At 45.1% G+C, this 17125-nt stretch overlaps 1 protein-coding gene across 1 annotated transcript in view; it reads right to left on the bottom strand.

Moving 5' to 3' along the window:
- Nucleotides 1–4864: 4864 nt before the first annotated feature.
- The window catches only part of LOC126188553 (uncharacterized), a 59482-nt gene continuing 47221 nt past the window's right edge, over nucleotides 4865–17125 (bottom strand). Inside the window, exon 5 of the mRNA XM_049930153.1 lies at nucleotides 4865–5092. Coding sequence (XP_049786110.1) covers nucleotides 4865–5092 — 228 coding nt within the window. The remainder of the gene's footprint in view (nucleotides 5093–17125) is intronic.

Raw genomic sequence — 17125 nt, forward strand, 5'->3', positions numbered from 1 at the left:
GCGTTCGTACGCACAGGAAGGGTCGGAAAGGGAGGGGGGGAGGGGTAGCAAGGGGCAATGGAGGCAGGAGGGCACGGGGAACAGGTGCTGCCCTCTTCCTGTAGAAGAAATGATTTTCACAATCCGAAATCGAATTCTGCCCTGGCACACAGACCGACATAACAGTTTAGTATCAGTGAAGAAAGGTGATACATGTAATGGATACTGAAAGGCAGCAAGTGCATCCAGAAATATTGGCCATGAAATTTCCGAAATATTTCTGCACTGACCATGTATCGAATAGTAGTTACCCCCCTCCCCCCCCCCCCTCTTGCCTACTCCACAGCGCCCCTTAGTTCAGTTTTTAGCCTACTTTTGTAATTGGTCTCTGTAGTTGTTGTTTCAATTTTCTGAAAGTTTATTACACACCATCTCGAATTTATCCATGCTGTATGGAGTTCAGTGAATTTTTACTGCTTCAGTCCCTTTTTACTAATATTTATTAGAACATTATATTTCTGCACCATGTTACCATCATCAGGTAGTTACATGTAAATTAAGTTGAAGTGTGATGAGGACTTTTGCTGGATGTATCAGTGAAGTCGTGTACCGAAATTTAACACCGTACAGAAATATTAATTTACTTCAGCGTATACCTGAAGTGAGTTGTAATCTGTTTGAATCATTTCACCAATGACTTTACTTAAATTTTTGCTGGAAACTTGTTTGGAGTGCCGAACACAGTAACAACACCACGCCATCATTTAACACTTTCACCTTCATATGTTACTTTGCAGAGCTTCTTAATTGCTGAGATAAACTTATTTCAGTTGCTGAGATAGTGTAAACAATAAAAATACAGTCTTTTTTACGTTAGCATATTTATGTCCTCGTAATTATTAAACAGTATGATTATATGGTGATTCTTGGTTAGTCAGCAATGTTAAGACAATCTCTTTATATTAATAAAATAAATATTCCGCGGTTGAGAAATTTTTGAATAATTTTACATTGTTATCTGCTAACTTATCAATTGACAACTTATTTACCTGACTGTAAGAGTGTTATGTGATGGTGTGGTGCTCATTTGTGTCAGACAAATTTCCAGCAAAAATGTAACTCAAGATACCAACAAAATTATTCATATATACTCTGCTGGGTAAAAAAATTAGCACACCATTTAAGAGGTCTCCAATTCCCTCAACAACAGTGTGTATGGAGTACACGAAATGATTAATTTACAAAGCAGTAGAACAAGCAGTTCTGGGGTGCCAGGTATCAACCCATCGTGAAACACCCATTCGATCGGAACGAATTGTGGAGATCTTGCTGACCGGAAAAGTTGCTGCACATCTTACAGAGAACGTTGTATTTAACGGACAGCGTGTGTGCTAGCAGTATCCTGTTGGGACAACACATGCTCTTCACAGCAAAACAACGGGTCTAACAACATTCTGCACCTACCGAGGCACTGGTTAGCGACTTCTTGGGAAACACCAAATGTGAACGAAAGTTGTGCACTACTGGCCATTAACATTGCTACACCACGAAGATGACGTGCTACAGACGCGAAAGTTAACCGACAGGAAGAAGATGCTGTGATATGCAAATGATTAGCTTTTCACAGCATTCACACATGGTTGGCGCCGGTGGCGACATCTACAACGTGCTGACATGAGGAAAGTTTCCAACCGATTTCTCATACACAAACAGAAGTTGACCGGCGTTGCCTGGTGAAACGTTGTTGTGATGCCTCGTGTAAGGAGGAGAAATGCGTACTAGCACGTTTCCGACTTTGATAAAGGTCGGATTGTAGCCTATCGCGATTACGGTTTATCGTATCGCAATATTGCTTCTCGCGTTGGTCGAGATCCAGTGACTTTTAGCAGAATATGGAATCACCAATGACCGTATCACTAGCAGTCGAGATGCCAAGCATCTTATCCGCATGGCTGTAACGGATCGTGCAACTACGTCTCGATCCCTGAGTCAACAGATGGGGACGTTTGCAAGACGACAACCATCTGTACGAACAGTTCGACGACGTTTGCAGCAGCATGGACTATCAGCTCGGAGACCATGGCTGCGGTTACCATTGACGCTGCATCACAGACAGGAGCGCCTGCGATGGTGTACTCAACGACGAACCTGGGTGCACGAAAGCCAAAACGTCATTTTTTCGGATGAATCCAGGTTCTGTTTACAGCATCATGATAGTTGCATCCGTGTTTGGTGACATCGCGATGAACGCACATTGGAAGCGTGTATTCGTCATCGCCATACTGGCGTATCAGCCGGCGTGATGGTATGGGGTGCCATTGGTTACACGTCTCGGTCACCTCTTGTTCGCATTGACGACACTTTGAACAGTGGACGTTACACTTCAGATGTGTTACGATCCGTGGCTCTACCCTTCATTCGATCCCTCCGGAACCCTACATTTCAGCAGGATAATGCACGACCGCATGTTGCAGGTCCAGTACGGGCCTTACTGGATACAGAAAATGTTCGACTGCTGCCCTGGCCAGCACATTCTGCAGATCTCTCACCAATTGAAAACGTCTGGTCAATGAAGGCGGCGCAACTCTTGATGATCTGTGGTATCGTGTTGAAGCTGCATGGGCAGCTGTACCTGTACACGCCATCCAAGCTCTGTTTGACTCTTTGCCCAGGCGTATCGAGGCCGTTATTAAGGCCAGAGGCGGTTGTTCTGGGTACTGATTTCTCAGGAACTATGCACCCAAATTGCGTGAAAATGTAATCACATGCCATTTCTAGTATAATATATTTTTCCAATGAATACCCGTTTATCATCTGCATTTCTTCTTGGTCTAGCAATTTTAATGGCCAGTAGTGTAGCTTATCGCACCCCAGTCCATAAGGCTTGGGATTGGGCTAGTGTAGCACATGAGGTCTACATGGTACATGCAAACGACCATCACTTGCGTACAGGGAGAAGCTGCTTCCCTCACTGAAGACCACGGCGCGCCATTCCAACTTCAAAGTGATCCCCTGACGGCGCCAGTTGATGCTGTGGCGTGAGAGGAAGACGGGCTACAGGTGTGCGTGCCCGTAGTCCCATTGCTAATAACCGGTTCGCCAACAGTTTGTGTTGACACGTTTGGGTTCACAAGCCCACTTATCTTTGCTGTGGTAGCTGTACGATCTGCCACTGCTGTCCTTACAGTACGATGATCCTTCTCTCTTTACTTATTCTGATCAACAGTAAACTGACACACAATATTTCTCTACAAATCCCTACAAAAGAATGGCCCTGACTAACAATAACCTTACCTCACATAAATCTTCGTTACTCGAACTACTGCAATACAGCGAGCCAATACTGCCAGCTAAATAAAAGATTCTAACTACTGAAGGCACTAAACAGTGATAGGCATAGTTTGAAAATGAAAAATTTTGATGGAGAACAAACAATGTATTTACCTTAATAGTTCAAAAGTCATAATACATCTGGTCTTACAAATTTCCTTTTTCTGACGGACACGTCCAGATCGTCCGCTCCCAAAAATCTGCCATCTCTCCCCCAACATCCACCACTGCTGGTGGCTCACCTCCAACTGCGCAACGCTACGCGCTGTTCACATCCAACTGCCCAACACTACAATAGAAAATATTCCAACAATGCAAACCAGCCACAGACTGCACACAGCACAGTCAGTGATTTTCATACAGAGCGCTACGTGGCGTTACCAGCATAAAAACCTAAACAGCATGTGGTGCACATGTGTGCCAGACAAATTACGAGCAAAAATGTAAATTAAAATACCAACAAAACGATTCATGCATACAATGCTGGGAAAACGAAGCAGCAAGAGGATGAAATTGTAAGTGATCAACTGTCATATAAAAACTTTTCACACTATTTTCGTAACACATAACTGAAGCAAATCTATCTACATCCGATACAGGCTGTAATACACATAGTCAACAACAAAGAAGAAAACCAGCAGAAGACATCACTGATTTCGATTGCTAGATATACACTGCCCCCCTCCTTCCCCCCAAATGCCACACCAGCAGCTACATTAAAAAATTAAAAAACAATGGACAAAGTGTTCTAGTTTAAGACTGTTTATTTTTAAGTAACATTTCTCTAGGTATGTATGTATGTATATATTAATGCTTGAAAATGAACAGAACATGTTCGAAACGCGTTGCATTATGTTAGATTAAGCATAAAATAAAATAAAAAGTGACTGGTAGCAGAAACTTGAAATAAATAATTATCCCACACAGTCACGGTCCACAAACATAGCCATTATGGCTATGGTCCTGGCTGGACGCCCAGGACCTCGTCTAAGAGTGTCAGAATGTTCATGCGGCCACTGATATCAGAATAGTCGCACAACTGACGCATCACCTCCAACTTGCGTGGCAGTTCTCCGACCAGGACCATCCTGCCACTCTTAAGGCCATAATTTGACCCCTTTCGAACTCGTTCAGTTGGCTGAAGGAAGCACGAGTGTATCTCCAACGAAATGGTTGCCTGCTTATTTAACACGTTTGCACCACACTTGAGCGTTCTGGCTCTTCTGGCATTCCCAGCTAAAGATTAGACACAGATGTCGATCTGGCAGCTATGCCGCTACCGTATCTCGTTGGCGGACGGCATTGAAACCATTATCACTACATCTAGGCCTATTATCTTCCAGGTGGCATATGCTGTCATCGGATCAAAATCGACGTCGTCTTTCCATCTGCACTACTTCTTTTCCGGCATTGTATTACGATTCACTTAAGGTGTACACTGAAGTAAATGAATATTTCTGTACAGGGTTAAATGAAGTACACAACCTCACTGAAATACCCAGCAAATAATTCTCATCACATAAATATTACTGAGAAGTGTCTGTAGCAATAGAAATTAGTTCATAAATGATAAAGGTTCGCTGTCGCTTCTGAGCGGGGAAGACTGAGAAAGCCGCAGGCGGAGCGTCGCGTGCTGCTGGAATCTTTTCCCTGTAGCGGAGGCGGAGGCGGAGGCGGCCGGGATATAAAAAGCAGCGCCCAGCCGGTGCCAGAGCGGCGCGCACTGCGCATGCGCGCCCCCGCCCAATCTGTGCGCGCGCCTGATTGCCGAAGAGCGCGCCGCCTGTCGCCATTGTTATTCTAACGCCAGCATTCGGCCGATCAATTATTCAGGCGCAGCGACTGGCGAGACGCTGGACCGGCGGACGTCCGGACACACGAGAGGACACTGGCGCCGCCGCCGCTGGCGCCAGCGAAAAGACAAAATGGAGGATTTATGTAATCCTGGCGGGGTCGCGCGCTGGCCAGATTAAAAGCTTTATCTTAGGTGGCGGCCGGTGACAGCGGACGATCGTGCCGCCTCCAGATGGCGCCATCATTTATTCATGGCGCCGGTCCCGGCGCGCCCTCAACAGTCACCGCTGCTAACCGCCGTGGGGTGCGTTGTGCGCCGCTTCTGAACCACTTCTCTGAGAACACGGCAAGCACTTATTACGTCTAGAGGCTGCCGCCGAACCTACGTGTGAAACAGCAGCTTCTGCTCTAGGCCGAGAGAGGTGTGGCAGCGGTTTAGCTATCGGACTTCTAATCGAGAGAGCGGGGTTTAAATCTTAGATCTGTCTTACTGATTTATGATTCTTTGGGTCTCGTACACAGGGTGTGTCATTTATCTTGACCACCTGAAATAACATTTTGTTCAGAAGCAAACTTAAAAATGTATCAAGGAAACGTTTTTAATTCAAGAAAAGCTGCGGCCGGCCGGGGTGGACGAGCTGTTCTAGGCGTTACAATCTGGAACCGAGCGACCGCTACGGTCGCATGTTCGAATCCTGCCTTGGGCATGGATGTGTGTGGATGTCCTTAGGTTAGTTAGATTTAAGCAGTTATAAGCTCTAACCTCAGAAGTTAAGTCCTCTAGTGCCCAGAGCCATTTGAACCATGAAAAGCCGCTCCAGTTGCTAATAAGAACGATCGATTTTTGTCTATACATGAAGACATTTTGAAGTGTATGTGCAAAAGCCATTGTTAATATATATATATACCTTTCCTCCCCAAACACCATATATATATATATATATATATATATATATATATATATATATATTTCCTCCCCAAACACCATATATATACCGTGTGTCCCTTATACCAAAGAGCTCTGAAAGTATCCCCATTTTTTCTTATACTATACATAACGAAGATTTGTTTTCATCTAGTATTGTACAAGATTAAAGCAAAACTTTGTTATGTACGGTATAAGAAAAAAAATATGGAATGTACCAGATCTTCGTCGACAAACTTTCAGAGGTCATTCAGTGATGCCTTCAGAGTTTTTTGGCATAAGGAACACACGGTGTCCGGTGGTTCTTTCTAAAGTTATTGCGTTTCGTTTGGTTTTTTGTCCCAATTAGCTTTATGTTTGTATTGCACTGGAAACAGTGGACAACATAGTAAAGGTCGACGGCGTGCTCTTCGTGCCTTGTTTTCATTCGCTCACGATACCTATTTTTGACAACAGAAATGCCCTCCGTATTTCGTTGCCCTCGAGTATGCCTTCGGTACTGCTCAGTCCTGTCTAAGGTTTTATTGTCCGACACTCTTAATTGTGTTTTAAACAGTGGCTTACAGGAGCACTATGTATGGTGTTTACTGATGAAGGGATGGGCGACATGGAATTCAAGTATGGGCTGACTGGGTGCAATGGAAGAGCTGTTCCAGCAACAGCAGCAACCATATCACAGTACTTATACGTCTGCGGGTTCTTGCATTACTCTGTTCTGTGCGTTGTACGTTTTGTCTACTGCGCATTGCACGCTTCTTCACTGCTGTAAAAGAACGAGCGTCTGCTGAAAAGTAATTCCTCAGAATTTTTTATGTGACAAATTTTTAGGGGGATTTTAAATAAGACAGACGTTTTTAGTCTTCATTTTTCGCCGACCGGAGTGGCGGAGAGGTTCTAGGCGCTAGTCTGGAGCCGCGCGATCGCTACGGTCGCAGGTTCGAATCCTGCCTCGGGCATGGATGTGTCTAATGTCCTTAGGTTAGTTAGGTTTAATTAGTTCTAATTTCTAGGGGACTGATGACCTCAGAAGGTAAGTCCCATAGTGCTCAGAGCCATTTGAACCATTTGAACCTTCATTCTTCACGTCTACATATTTGCAGCCCTCTGCTGCTAGATGGTTCCGACATACACGGAGGTGTGTAACACAATTATGTCGGTGCCGTAAGAAACAGTGTGTGCTAACGGTCGAATTTCGAATTCGAAGAGTTGGTCCACACGTGGGGTACCGTGTCCTACAGCACGGCAATGCTAGACCACACACGAGCCGTGCGATATCTGCACCAGTCCGACGCCTTTGGTTCGCCGTCATCGAACATCCTCTCCATACAATCCCGACTTGGCCCCATCTGATTTTCGTCTGTTTCCAGAACTTAAAGAACACCGTCTAGAACTTGACTTTGATAGTGATGGAACGGTGCAAGCACAGATGTGTCTGTGGCTCCGCCAACAAAGCCGAACATACTACAGTGATTGAATCAAGGAAGGGTAGTCTCGCTGGGAGAAATGTGCTCGTCGCCAGCGTGACTATGTTGAGAAATGAATATTTAGGAATAAATAATAAAAATGTAGGTTGGTTCTAACGTTTGCTTTATTTCATAAACTTGGACAGTTTTTACATAAAAGATTGGAGGCATTACTTTCCAGCAGGCTCTCTTATTTTCACAGAAACCGAATAACTTATCATTACTGTTGTGTACGGCTTCGTACTCAGCGGTAAGGACGTATGTCTCTAAACGTAATAAGACTCAGCACAAGCAGTGGAACAAGAAACGAAGTCCAGCTACCTCAGAGTCCCCAAGGAAAAGTCGCTCTGTACTAAGCATAAGCAGTGAAGACGGAATCGCGACCAGGCGGCGGCTGTGTATCATCACGTTGCAGAGTGGCTCCTAGCGCGATTAGTTCGGGTCACTGCCGCCGGCCGTTCTACAGTGGAGCGCCAAAGAAACTGGTATAGGCGTGCGTATTCAAATATACATATGTAAATAGGCAGAATACAGTGCTGCTGTCGGCAACGCCTATGCAAGACAACAAGAGTCTGGCGCAGTGGTTAGATCAGTTACTGCTGCTACAATGGTAGGTTATCAAGATTTAATAACTGGTGTTATAGTCGGCGCAAGAGCGCCGGGGCACAGCATCTCCCACGTGCGGTGAAATGGCCTTACGACCATTTCAAGAATGTACCATGAATATTTAGAATCGGTAAAACATCAGATCTCCGACATCGCTGCGGGCGGAAAAGATCCTGTGAGAACAGCACTAACGCGTGCGAATCACTCAACGAAACATCATCGATATGGGCTTACGCAGCAGAAGGCTTACTCATGTACCCTTGATGAATGCACGACACAAAGCTTTACGCCTCGCCGGGGTCCGTCAAAACCGACATTGCACTGTTGATGACTGGAAAAATATTGCCTGGTCGGACGAGTCTCATATTGTAGCGAGCGGTTGGACGTGTACTGATATGGACACAACCTCGTGAATCCATGGACCCTGCATGTCAGCAGGGGACAGTTCAAGCAGGGGCAGGCTCTGTAATGGTGTGGGACGTGTGCAGTTGGACCCCTGACACGTCTAGATACGACTCTGACAGGTGACACATACATAAGCATCCTGTTTCATCACCTGAATCCATTCATGTCCGTTGTGCATTCCGGAGGACTTGAGCAATTGCAGTTGGACTATGCGACGCCCCACACGTCCAGAATTGCTATAGAGTGGCTTAAGGAACATTCTTCTGAGTTTAAGCTTTTCCGCTGGACACCAAAGACGGCCGGAGTTACCGAGCGGTTCTAGGCGCTTCAGTCTGGAACCGCGCGACCGCTACGTCGCATGTTCGACTCCTGCCTGGTTTAAGTAGTTCTGAGTTCTAGGGGACTTATGACCTCAGATGTTAAGTCCCGTAGTGCTCAGAGCCATTTGAACCTTTTTTTCGTGTCCATTGGATAGACCATTCCAGATTAGTCTAGTGCGATATTTTTTATCGATATGTATTAAAAGAACAGTAACACAAGAAGAATTAACAGCAATCCAGTGGCGACTCAGTAGCGCTGCGAGTATGGCGATGGCAGTCAGCGTTGGCCATGAAAGTGCTGCATCTAGTGGAGTACCGGTTATTCTTCGACCTTTATTGACCCTGTTAATACATACCGATAAAACAAATATAACATTAGACTAATATGTGACCGCTCTACCGAATGAGCAAGAAAAATTACGCTTTAAAAATCACTTTGTTTGGAACGGAAAACACACCGATGCTTTCCGTCGACATTGCGCGTCGCATGAAAGACGTGATGATCGCTATTTGTCTGTGCTAACACCCGCTACAAAGTGTAAAAACGAAATTGCAGGTACCTGCTCAAACACCAGAGAAAATGCGCTGACGCCTTTTGGGTGATACACTTTACACCCTATATAGGATGAGAGACGTAAGGCGTAATACACTTTTGAATTTCATGAACAGCTATAGATATCTGCGAGGTTTTCGGTACGTGGCAAGAAAGCAGAGCTCCGCGTTCTGGCCCCGACTGACCAGTCAGGATCGAATGACCGCCGTGTCATCCTCTGCCAAACGGTGGCATTGGATGCTGTACAGAGGGCCGTGGCATCAGCACACAACACCCCCGTCCGTTGCGTTGTCGGTTTTCTTGGCGTTGGAGTCGCTACTTCTCGCTCAAGTAGCTTCTCCGCTGGCATTACGAGGCTGAGTGCACTCCATTCCAGTTCTCCCACTAAGGAAAATTCGCTGGTAGTAGCGGGAATCGGATCTGCTTCTTCCACATGGCAACCAGGCGTGCTGATCCCTGAGCTGGGTAGCACTAGTGCCTACATGTCAGTTGCAGCGTCAACATGGAGTGCTACACATGGGGAGAACAGCGAGTCATGCACTTTGGTTACGGTATGGCAGAAGGCAGAAGCAGGATGTGGTTTCAGCACGATGGGATCCAAGCGCACATTGCAGAACCAGTCCGAGCAGTAATAACCAGTACTATTGACAATCGGTGGAACGGTTGGGGAGAACCTTTACATTGGCTTGCAAGATCCCCGTACCTCAAAAAAATGTTCAAATGTGTGTGAAATCTTATGGGACTTAACCGCTAAATTCAGCAGTCCCTAAGCTTACACACTACTTAACCTAAACTATCCTAAGGACAAACACACACACCCATGCCCGAGGGAGAACTCGAACCTCCGCCGGCACCAGCCACACAGTCCATGACTGCAGCGCCTGAGACCGCTCGGCTAATCCCGCGCGGCCCGGGACCTCACCCCATCTGACTTCTTTCTCTGGCTGCATGAAAGCCGAGGTGTATTCTACCCCTGTTGACTCGGAGGCAGACTTGGTTGCAAGAATTCTTGCTGCAGCCACATGAGTACAGAACACACCACACACCTTCCAGCGAACACAGGACTCCCTTTTATTACGATACCGGTTCCGCGCTGAGGCTAATGGTGCTCCTTTTGAATATTTTTTGTAATGTCGAAGTGATCAGAACAATAAAGCTATGAAAAACATTTACCACTGTTTTATAGTCAATCACACACAACCTGCTGTATACACACTACTCCAGAAATGTGCGTTTCCGACGCTTGGTTGCTTTACGAAATATATTTATTTCTGTCTCTTGTATCATCCTTGAACACTTATAGGGATGGGTCAGCCCCTCGCAATCAAATTTTCACTTCAAACACATATACACGATCAGCGGGTATGTAAGCGATTAAAGCAGCAGTTCTCTGTGACAGGTAAAACACCCACGAGACTTTATTGGCGTGATTCACCGTTTGTGTTGTTACCGGGACTGATAGGATTTGTAAGAGGCCTGAATAGTGTCAGATATTGAATGATCACTGTAAAAGGCATGGACATCCTGTGTACACGTTTGAGATAGCATTATCAGCACCTGAAAAAGTTGGACCTCTTTGGAGTCTCCACTTGCCCAACTGATTGAATCGTGCAATGTCCATATTGTGCAGCTTTCGGATGTGATAGTAGCACGATGTTACACTGGATGAGGAGGTGAGGGAAGACGTACTCGTCGTGAAGGGTCAGGTCGACCACGTATGGTCACTACAAGAGAGGAGCAGGGAGCTCATCATAGCTCTTTTACATCTTTTCCTGTCGTGTAAGAGCAAGTTATGGACTTCCTGCAACTGTCTTTGTCACCTTGCACCACTGGTCGAGGACCAGGAGCAGCCAAATTAGGGAATTACCGGCCCATACGAAGGCTACCAGTAACACCACAGCACAAACGGTTGCGTTTGGAGTAGTGCAGTGACCGGAAACAATGGACTACCGCTGAATGACTTTGCATAGCGTTCAGCGATGAATTGCGGTTCTGCTCTGCCCCAGATGACCATCGTTGGCGATATGGTGGCGACCTGGGAATAGGTCCCATACCTTCAATGTTTTGGAGAGGCACAGCGGTGTTACTCCTGGTCATGATGGGGAGCCATTGGGTATAACATTACGTAAAGTTGTAAGTGACTGGGGGCACTGATCTCACAACGGTACGTCACGGATATCCTCTGTTCTTATGTGGTACCTCTCATGCGACAGTAGCGTGTTGCCATTTTCAACAGGATTACTCTCATGCACACATGGCATATGTCTACGAACTGTCTGCGTGGTAATGACATACTACGCCTGTGGCCAGCAAGATCGCCAGATCTGTCTACGATGGAATATGTGTGGAGGCATCTCGGGCGTTAACTCTCCTGCAGCGCCGGTATTCAGGATGTCAGGGACCAGTTACGACAGATGTGGGCCAACATGCCTCAGGAGAGGATACAACGCCCTTTTCACACCATTCCCAACGGGCTCAGTGCGTGCACCCAGGCTAGAGTGGGTGCAACGTTACGCTGATAAGTGGGCTCATACTGCCAAATTCTTCGTACATTTGACATGGTATTATAACTACTGTAATAACATCAATTACCCTGTCAATCAGAAAAGTTTCATTTTGTTTCCACTTCCTCTTCTGGGTGCTTCAATATTTTTGTCAGACAGTGTGTTTGGGTTCTGTAACACTATTACAGAATCATGAAAGAATATTGTATACATGGAAGAAGCCTGGAGATACTGAAAGGTTTCAGATAGATTATATAATGGTAAGACAGAGATTTAGGAACCAGGTTTTAAATTGTAAGACATTTCCAGGTGAAGATGTGGACTCTGACAACAATCTGTTGGTTATGAACACTAGATTAAAGCTGAAGAAACTGCAAAACGGTAGGAATTTAAGGAGATGGGACCTGGATAAACTCAAAGATCCAGAGACTTTAGAGCGTTTCATGGAGAGCATTAGGGAACGATAGACAAGAATGGGGGAAAGAAATACAGTAGAAGAAGAATGGGTAGCTTTGAGGGATAAAGTAGTGAAGGCAGCACAGGATCAAGTAGGTAAAAAGACGAGGGCTAATAGAAATCCTTGGGTAACAGAAGAGATATTCAATTTAATTGATGAAAGGAGAAAATATAAAAATGCAGTAAATAAAGCAGGCAAAAAGGAATACAAACGTCTCAAAAATGAGATCGACAGGAAGTGCAAAATGGCTAAGCAGGGATGGCTAGAGAACAAATGTAAGGATGTAGAGGCTTATCTCACTAGGGGTAAGACAGATACTGCCTACAGGAAAATTAGAGAGACCTTTGCAGAAAAGAGAACCACTTGTATGAATATCAAGAGCTCAGATGGAAACCCAGTTCTAAGCGAAGAAGGGAAGGCAGAGAGGTGGAAGGATTATATGGAGGGTCTATACAGGGGCGATGTTCTTGAAGACAATATTATGGAAATGGAAGAGGAGGTAGATGATGATGAAATAGGAGATACGATACTACGTGAAGAGTTTGACAGAGCACTGAAAGACCTAAGTCGAAATAAGGCCCCGGGAATAGAAAACATTCCATTATAACTACTGACAGCCTTGGGAGAGCCAGTCCTGACAAAACTCTACCATCTGGTGAGCAACATGTATGAGACAGGCGAAATACCCTCAGACTATAATAATTCCAATCCCAAAGAAAGCAGGTATTGACAGATGTGAAAATTACCGAACTATCAGTTTAATAAGCCACGGTTGCAAAATACTAACACGAAATCTTTACAGACGAATGAAAAAACTAGTAGAAGCCGACCTCGGGGAAGATCAGTTTGGATTCCGTAGAAATGTTGGAACACGTGAGGCAACACTGACCCTACGGCTTATCTGAGAAAATGAAATGGGAGCAATGGTTGGGAAGGGAATGAGACAGGGTTATAGCCTATCCTCGATGTTATTGAATCTGTATATTGAGCAAGCAGTAAAGGAAACAAAAGAAAAATTCGGAGTAGGAATTAAAATCAATGGAGAAGAAATCAAAACTTTGAGGTTCGCCGATGACATTGTAATTCTGTCAGAGACAACAAAGGACGTGGAAGAGCAGCTGAACGGAATGGACAGTGTCTTCAAAGGAGGATATAAGATGAATCTCACCAAAAGCAAAACAAGGATAATGAAATGTAGTCGAATTAAATCCGGTGATGCTGAGGGAATTAGATTAGGAAATGAGACACTTAAAGTAGTAAATGAGTTTTGCTATTTGGGGAGCAAAATAACTGATGATGGTCGAAGTAGAGAGGATATAAAATGTAGACTGGCAATGGCAAGGAAAGTGTTTGTGAGGAAGAGAAATTTGTTAACATCGAGTATAAGATTCAAGTGTCAGGAAGTCATTTCTGAAAGTATTTGTATGGAGGGTAGCCATGAATGGAAGTGAAACGTGGACAATAAATAGTTTAGACAAGAAGAGAATAGAAGTTTTCAAATTTGTGGTGCTACAGAAGAATTCTGAAGATTAGATGGGTTGATCACATAACTAATGAAGAGGTATTCAATAGAATTGGGTTGAAGAGAAATTTGTGGCGCAACTTGACTAGAAGAAGGGTTCGGTCGGTAGGACATGTTCTGAGGCATCAAGGGATCACCAATTTAGTATTGGAGGGCAGAGTGGAGGGTGATAATCGTAGAGGGAGACCGAGAGATGAATATACTAAACAGATTCAGAAGAATGTTAGTTGCAGTAGGTACTGGGAGATGAAGAAGCTTGCACAGGATAGAGTAGCATGGAGAGGTGCATCAAACCAGTCTCTGGACTGAAGACCACAACAACAACAACGCTGTTATACCTGAAGAGTTCTTGTTCGATTCAGAAACAGTAAGCTACCTGTCCCTGGCCCTCATAACTGCTGTAGAAGAGAAATGTTCATTTCACAGTTGCACATCTGCTCGTTAGGTTTCATTTCCTGCAGACCTCGGCGATATCAGTGAGTGTCCCAAGAGCGTCCTCTCAGAGTGCCCGTTCGTCTGAATACGAAGTGCGGAGCGGGTTTGGCACTGCAGCCGCAAATTCCTCGTTTCTTCCGGACGGTGTAATCCGCGTGCCGCGTGGGAAGGTTCGCAACGCTGCGTTAACAGCCACACACGGCGAGCGCAGAGAGGCCAAGTCCGGACAGGGGGAGTGAAACGGCGTGGGGCGGGCCGGACGTAATTAAACTGCCGCCAACTTCATTTACATTAGCCGCCAGCCACGGGCCTACTTTTCTGGCCGATATGCCCGCCTCCCGGAATTTACAAAACTCCACAACGGACACGTGCGCTGGAAGCAGTAGAACACACGAGCCATTCCACCTACAGATATGACCCCTTTATTTTACATTGCCTAGCAATTACTTTTTGGTTACCGCCATTAATACCGCTGAAGATCAGCGACCACCCCTTCGACCAATAAGGTTACATGTTCCACGAAGATCACTGACTTCCAGCATTTTTACGTACATATAAATGACCTTGCGGATAACATCAGAAGTTCACTGAGGCTTTTTGCGCATGATGCTGTAGTATATCGAGGGGTTGTAACAATGGAAAATTGTACTGAAATGCAGGAGTATCTGCAACGAATTGACGCATGGTGCAGGGAATGGCAACCGAATCTCAATGTAGACAAGTGTAATGTGCTGAGAATACATGGAAAGAAAGAACCCTTATCATTTAGCTACAATATAGCAGGTCAGCAACTGGAATCAGTTAATTCTATAAATTATCTGGGAGTAGGCATTAGGAATGATTTAAAATGGAATGACCATATATAATTAATCGTCGGTAAAGCATATGCCAAACTGAGATTCATTGGAAGAATCCTTAGGAAATGCAGTCCGCAAACAAAGGAAGTAGGTTACAGTACAGTTCTTCGTCTACTGCTTGAAGACTGCTCAGCAGTGTGGGATTCGTACCAGATAGGGTTGATAGAAGAGATAGAGAAGTTCCAATGGAGTGCAGCGCACTTCGTTAAAGGATCATTTAGTAATCGCGAAAGCGTTACGGAGATGATAGATTAACTCCAGTGGAAGACTCTGCAGGAGAGACGCTCAGTAGCTCGGTACGGGCTTTTGTTGAAGTTTCGAGAACATACCTTCACCGAGGAGTCAAGCAGTATATTGCTCCCTCCTACGTATATTTCGCGAATGGACCATGAGGATAAAATCAGAGAGATTAGAGCCCACACAGAGGCATACCGACAATCTTTCTTTCCACGAACAATACGAGACTGGAATGGAAGGGAGAACCGATAGAGGTACTCAAGATACCCTCCGCCACACACCGTCAGGTGGGTTGCGGAGTATGGATGTAGACGTAGACATTCCATGAGTTGTTTTCCAGTGACCCCGCGAAGAGAATTCTCTGGAATGTGGAAGGAAGTCTCCTTTCCAGAATTGCTCTTTCTGTAAAAGACGTCATTTCCGGCTTATGCTGTAGCTGTTTTTTATTCTGCTATTGTAGTTTTGGCGTTCGTCATTCTTTCACTCTGTGTAGCAAATTATACGAAATCTGTTCAAAAAATTCCGGAATTTTGTCCACAAAATTTTTCTACGCTTACATTCTACTTGTTGTGCATGGCTTCCCTCGAAATACTCTCCTCCACAATTTATACACCGCTCTCAACGTCGTTTCCACTTCCGGAAAGAGTCCTGGTACGCCACTTGCTGGATCGCGCGAAGTGCCGTCTCTAAATTTTCTTTTATCTCATCTATCGTTGAAAATCTTCGTCCTTTCAACGGGGTTTTCAACACTGGAATTAAAAAAACGTCCGCAGGGGCCAGATCAGGAGAGTACGGAGCATGAGACAGCACATTGATTTTTTGTGCAACATTCACATACTAACAGGGATGAATATGAGGGTGTGTTATCGTGGTGCAAGACTCACTCTCGCCTCGTTTCAGGCCGTTTCCTTCTCACATTTTCTCGCAGTCGTAGCCATGCGTCACGGTAGTACCATCAATTAACAGCCTGTCCCTGTGGCACGAATTTCGTTGACGTTCCTGACGTGAGCGTCGTCAGTAGACGTCTAAGGGCATCCTGAACGATTGTCATCTTTAACTTTCGTCCGACCATTTTTTCAAAAATGGTTCAAATGGCTCTACGCACTACGGGACTTAACATCTGAGGTCATCAGTCCCATAGACTTAGAACTAATTAAACGTAACTAACCTAAGGACATCACACACATCCATGCCGGAGGCAGGATTCAAACATCGGATTCAGCAGCAGCGTTGTTCAGGACTGAAGCACCTAGAACCGCTCGGTCACACGGCCGGATCGACCATTTTCAAACTGTGTGAACCATTCGTAACACCGAGAACGGCTTAAGCACTCATCACCGTAGCCTTCCTGCATCATTTGGTGTGTCTCAGTATAGGTTTTCTTGAGTTTCACGCAAAATTTACTGCAGGCGAGTTGCCCCTCTAACTCCACCTTCTTGAAATTCCTAAACTGTGCGACACAGTACAGCACTGAACAATAAGTAACAAGCATAAAACAGTGAAACTTAAGGCAGTTACACATTAAACAACGGCCTGTGCAGGAATACCAACAGCATCTCACTCCAACACACCACTGGGGCGAAATTACGAATGTTCCGGAATTTTTTGAACTAACCTCGTTTGTTTGTCAGTCAGGTAGGGCTAAGACTACAAAATAACTGATCATGAAAGGAGTTGGAGACTGAAAAAGAAAGATCCTACTTTATTTGAGCATGCTATGAATGATTATCATTCATTT

Source organism: Schistocerca cancellata, chromosome 5 (genome assembly GCF_023864275.1).
Source record: "Schistocerca cancellata isolate TAMUIC-IGC-003103 chromosome 5, iqSchCanc2.1, whole genome shotgun sequence".
NCBI lineage: Eukaryota > Metazoa > Arthropoda > Insecta > Orthoptera > Acrididae > Schistocerca > Schistocerca cancellata.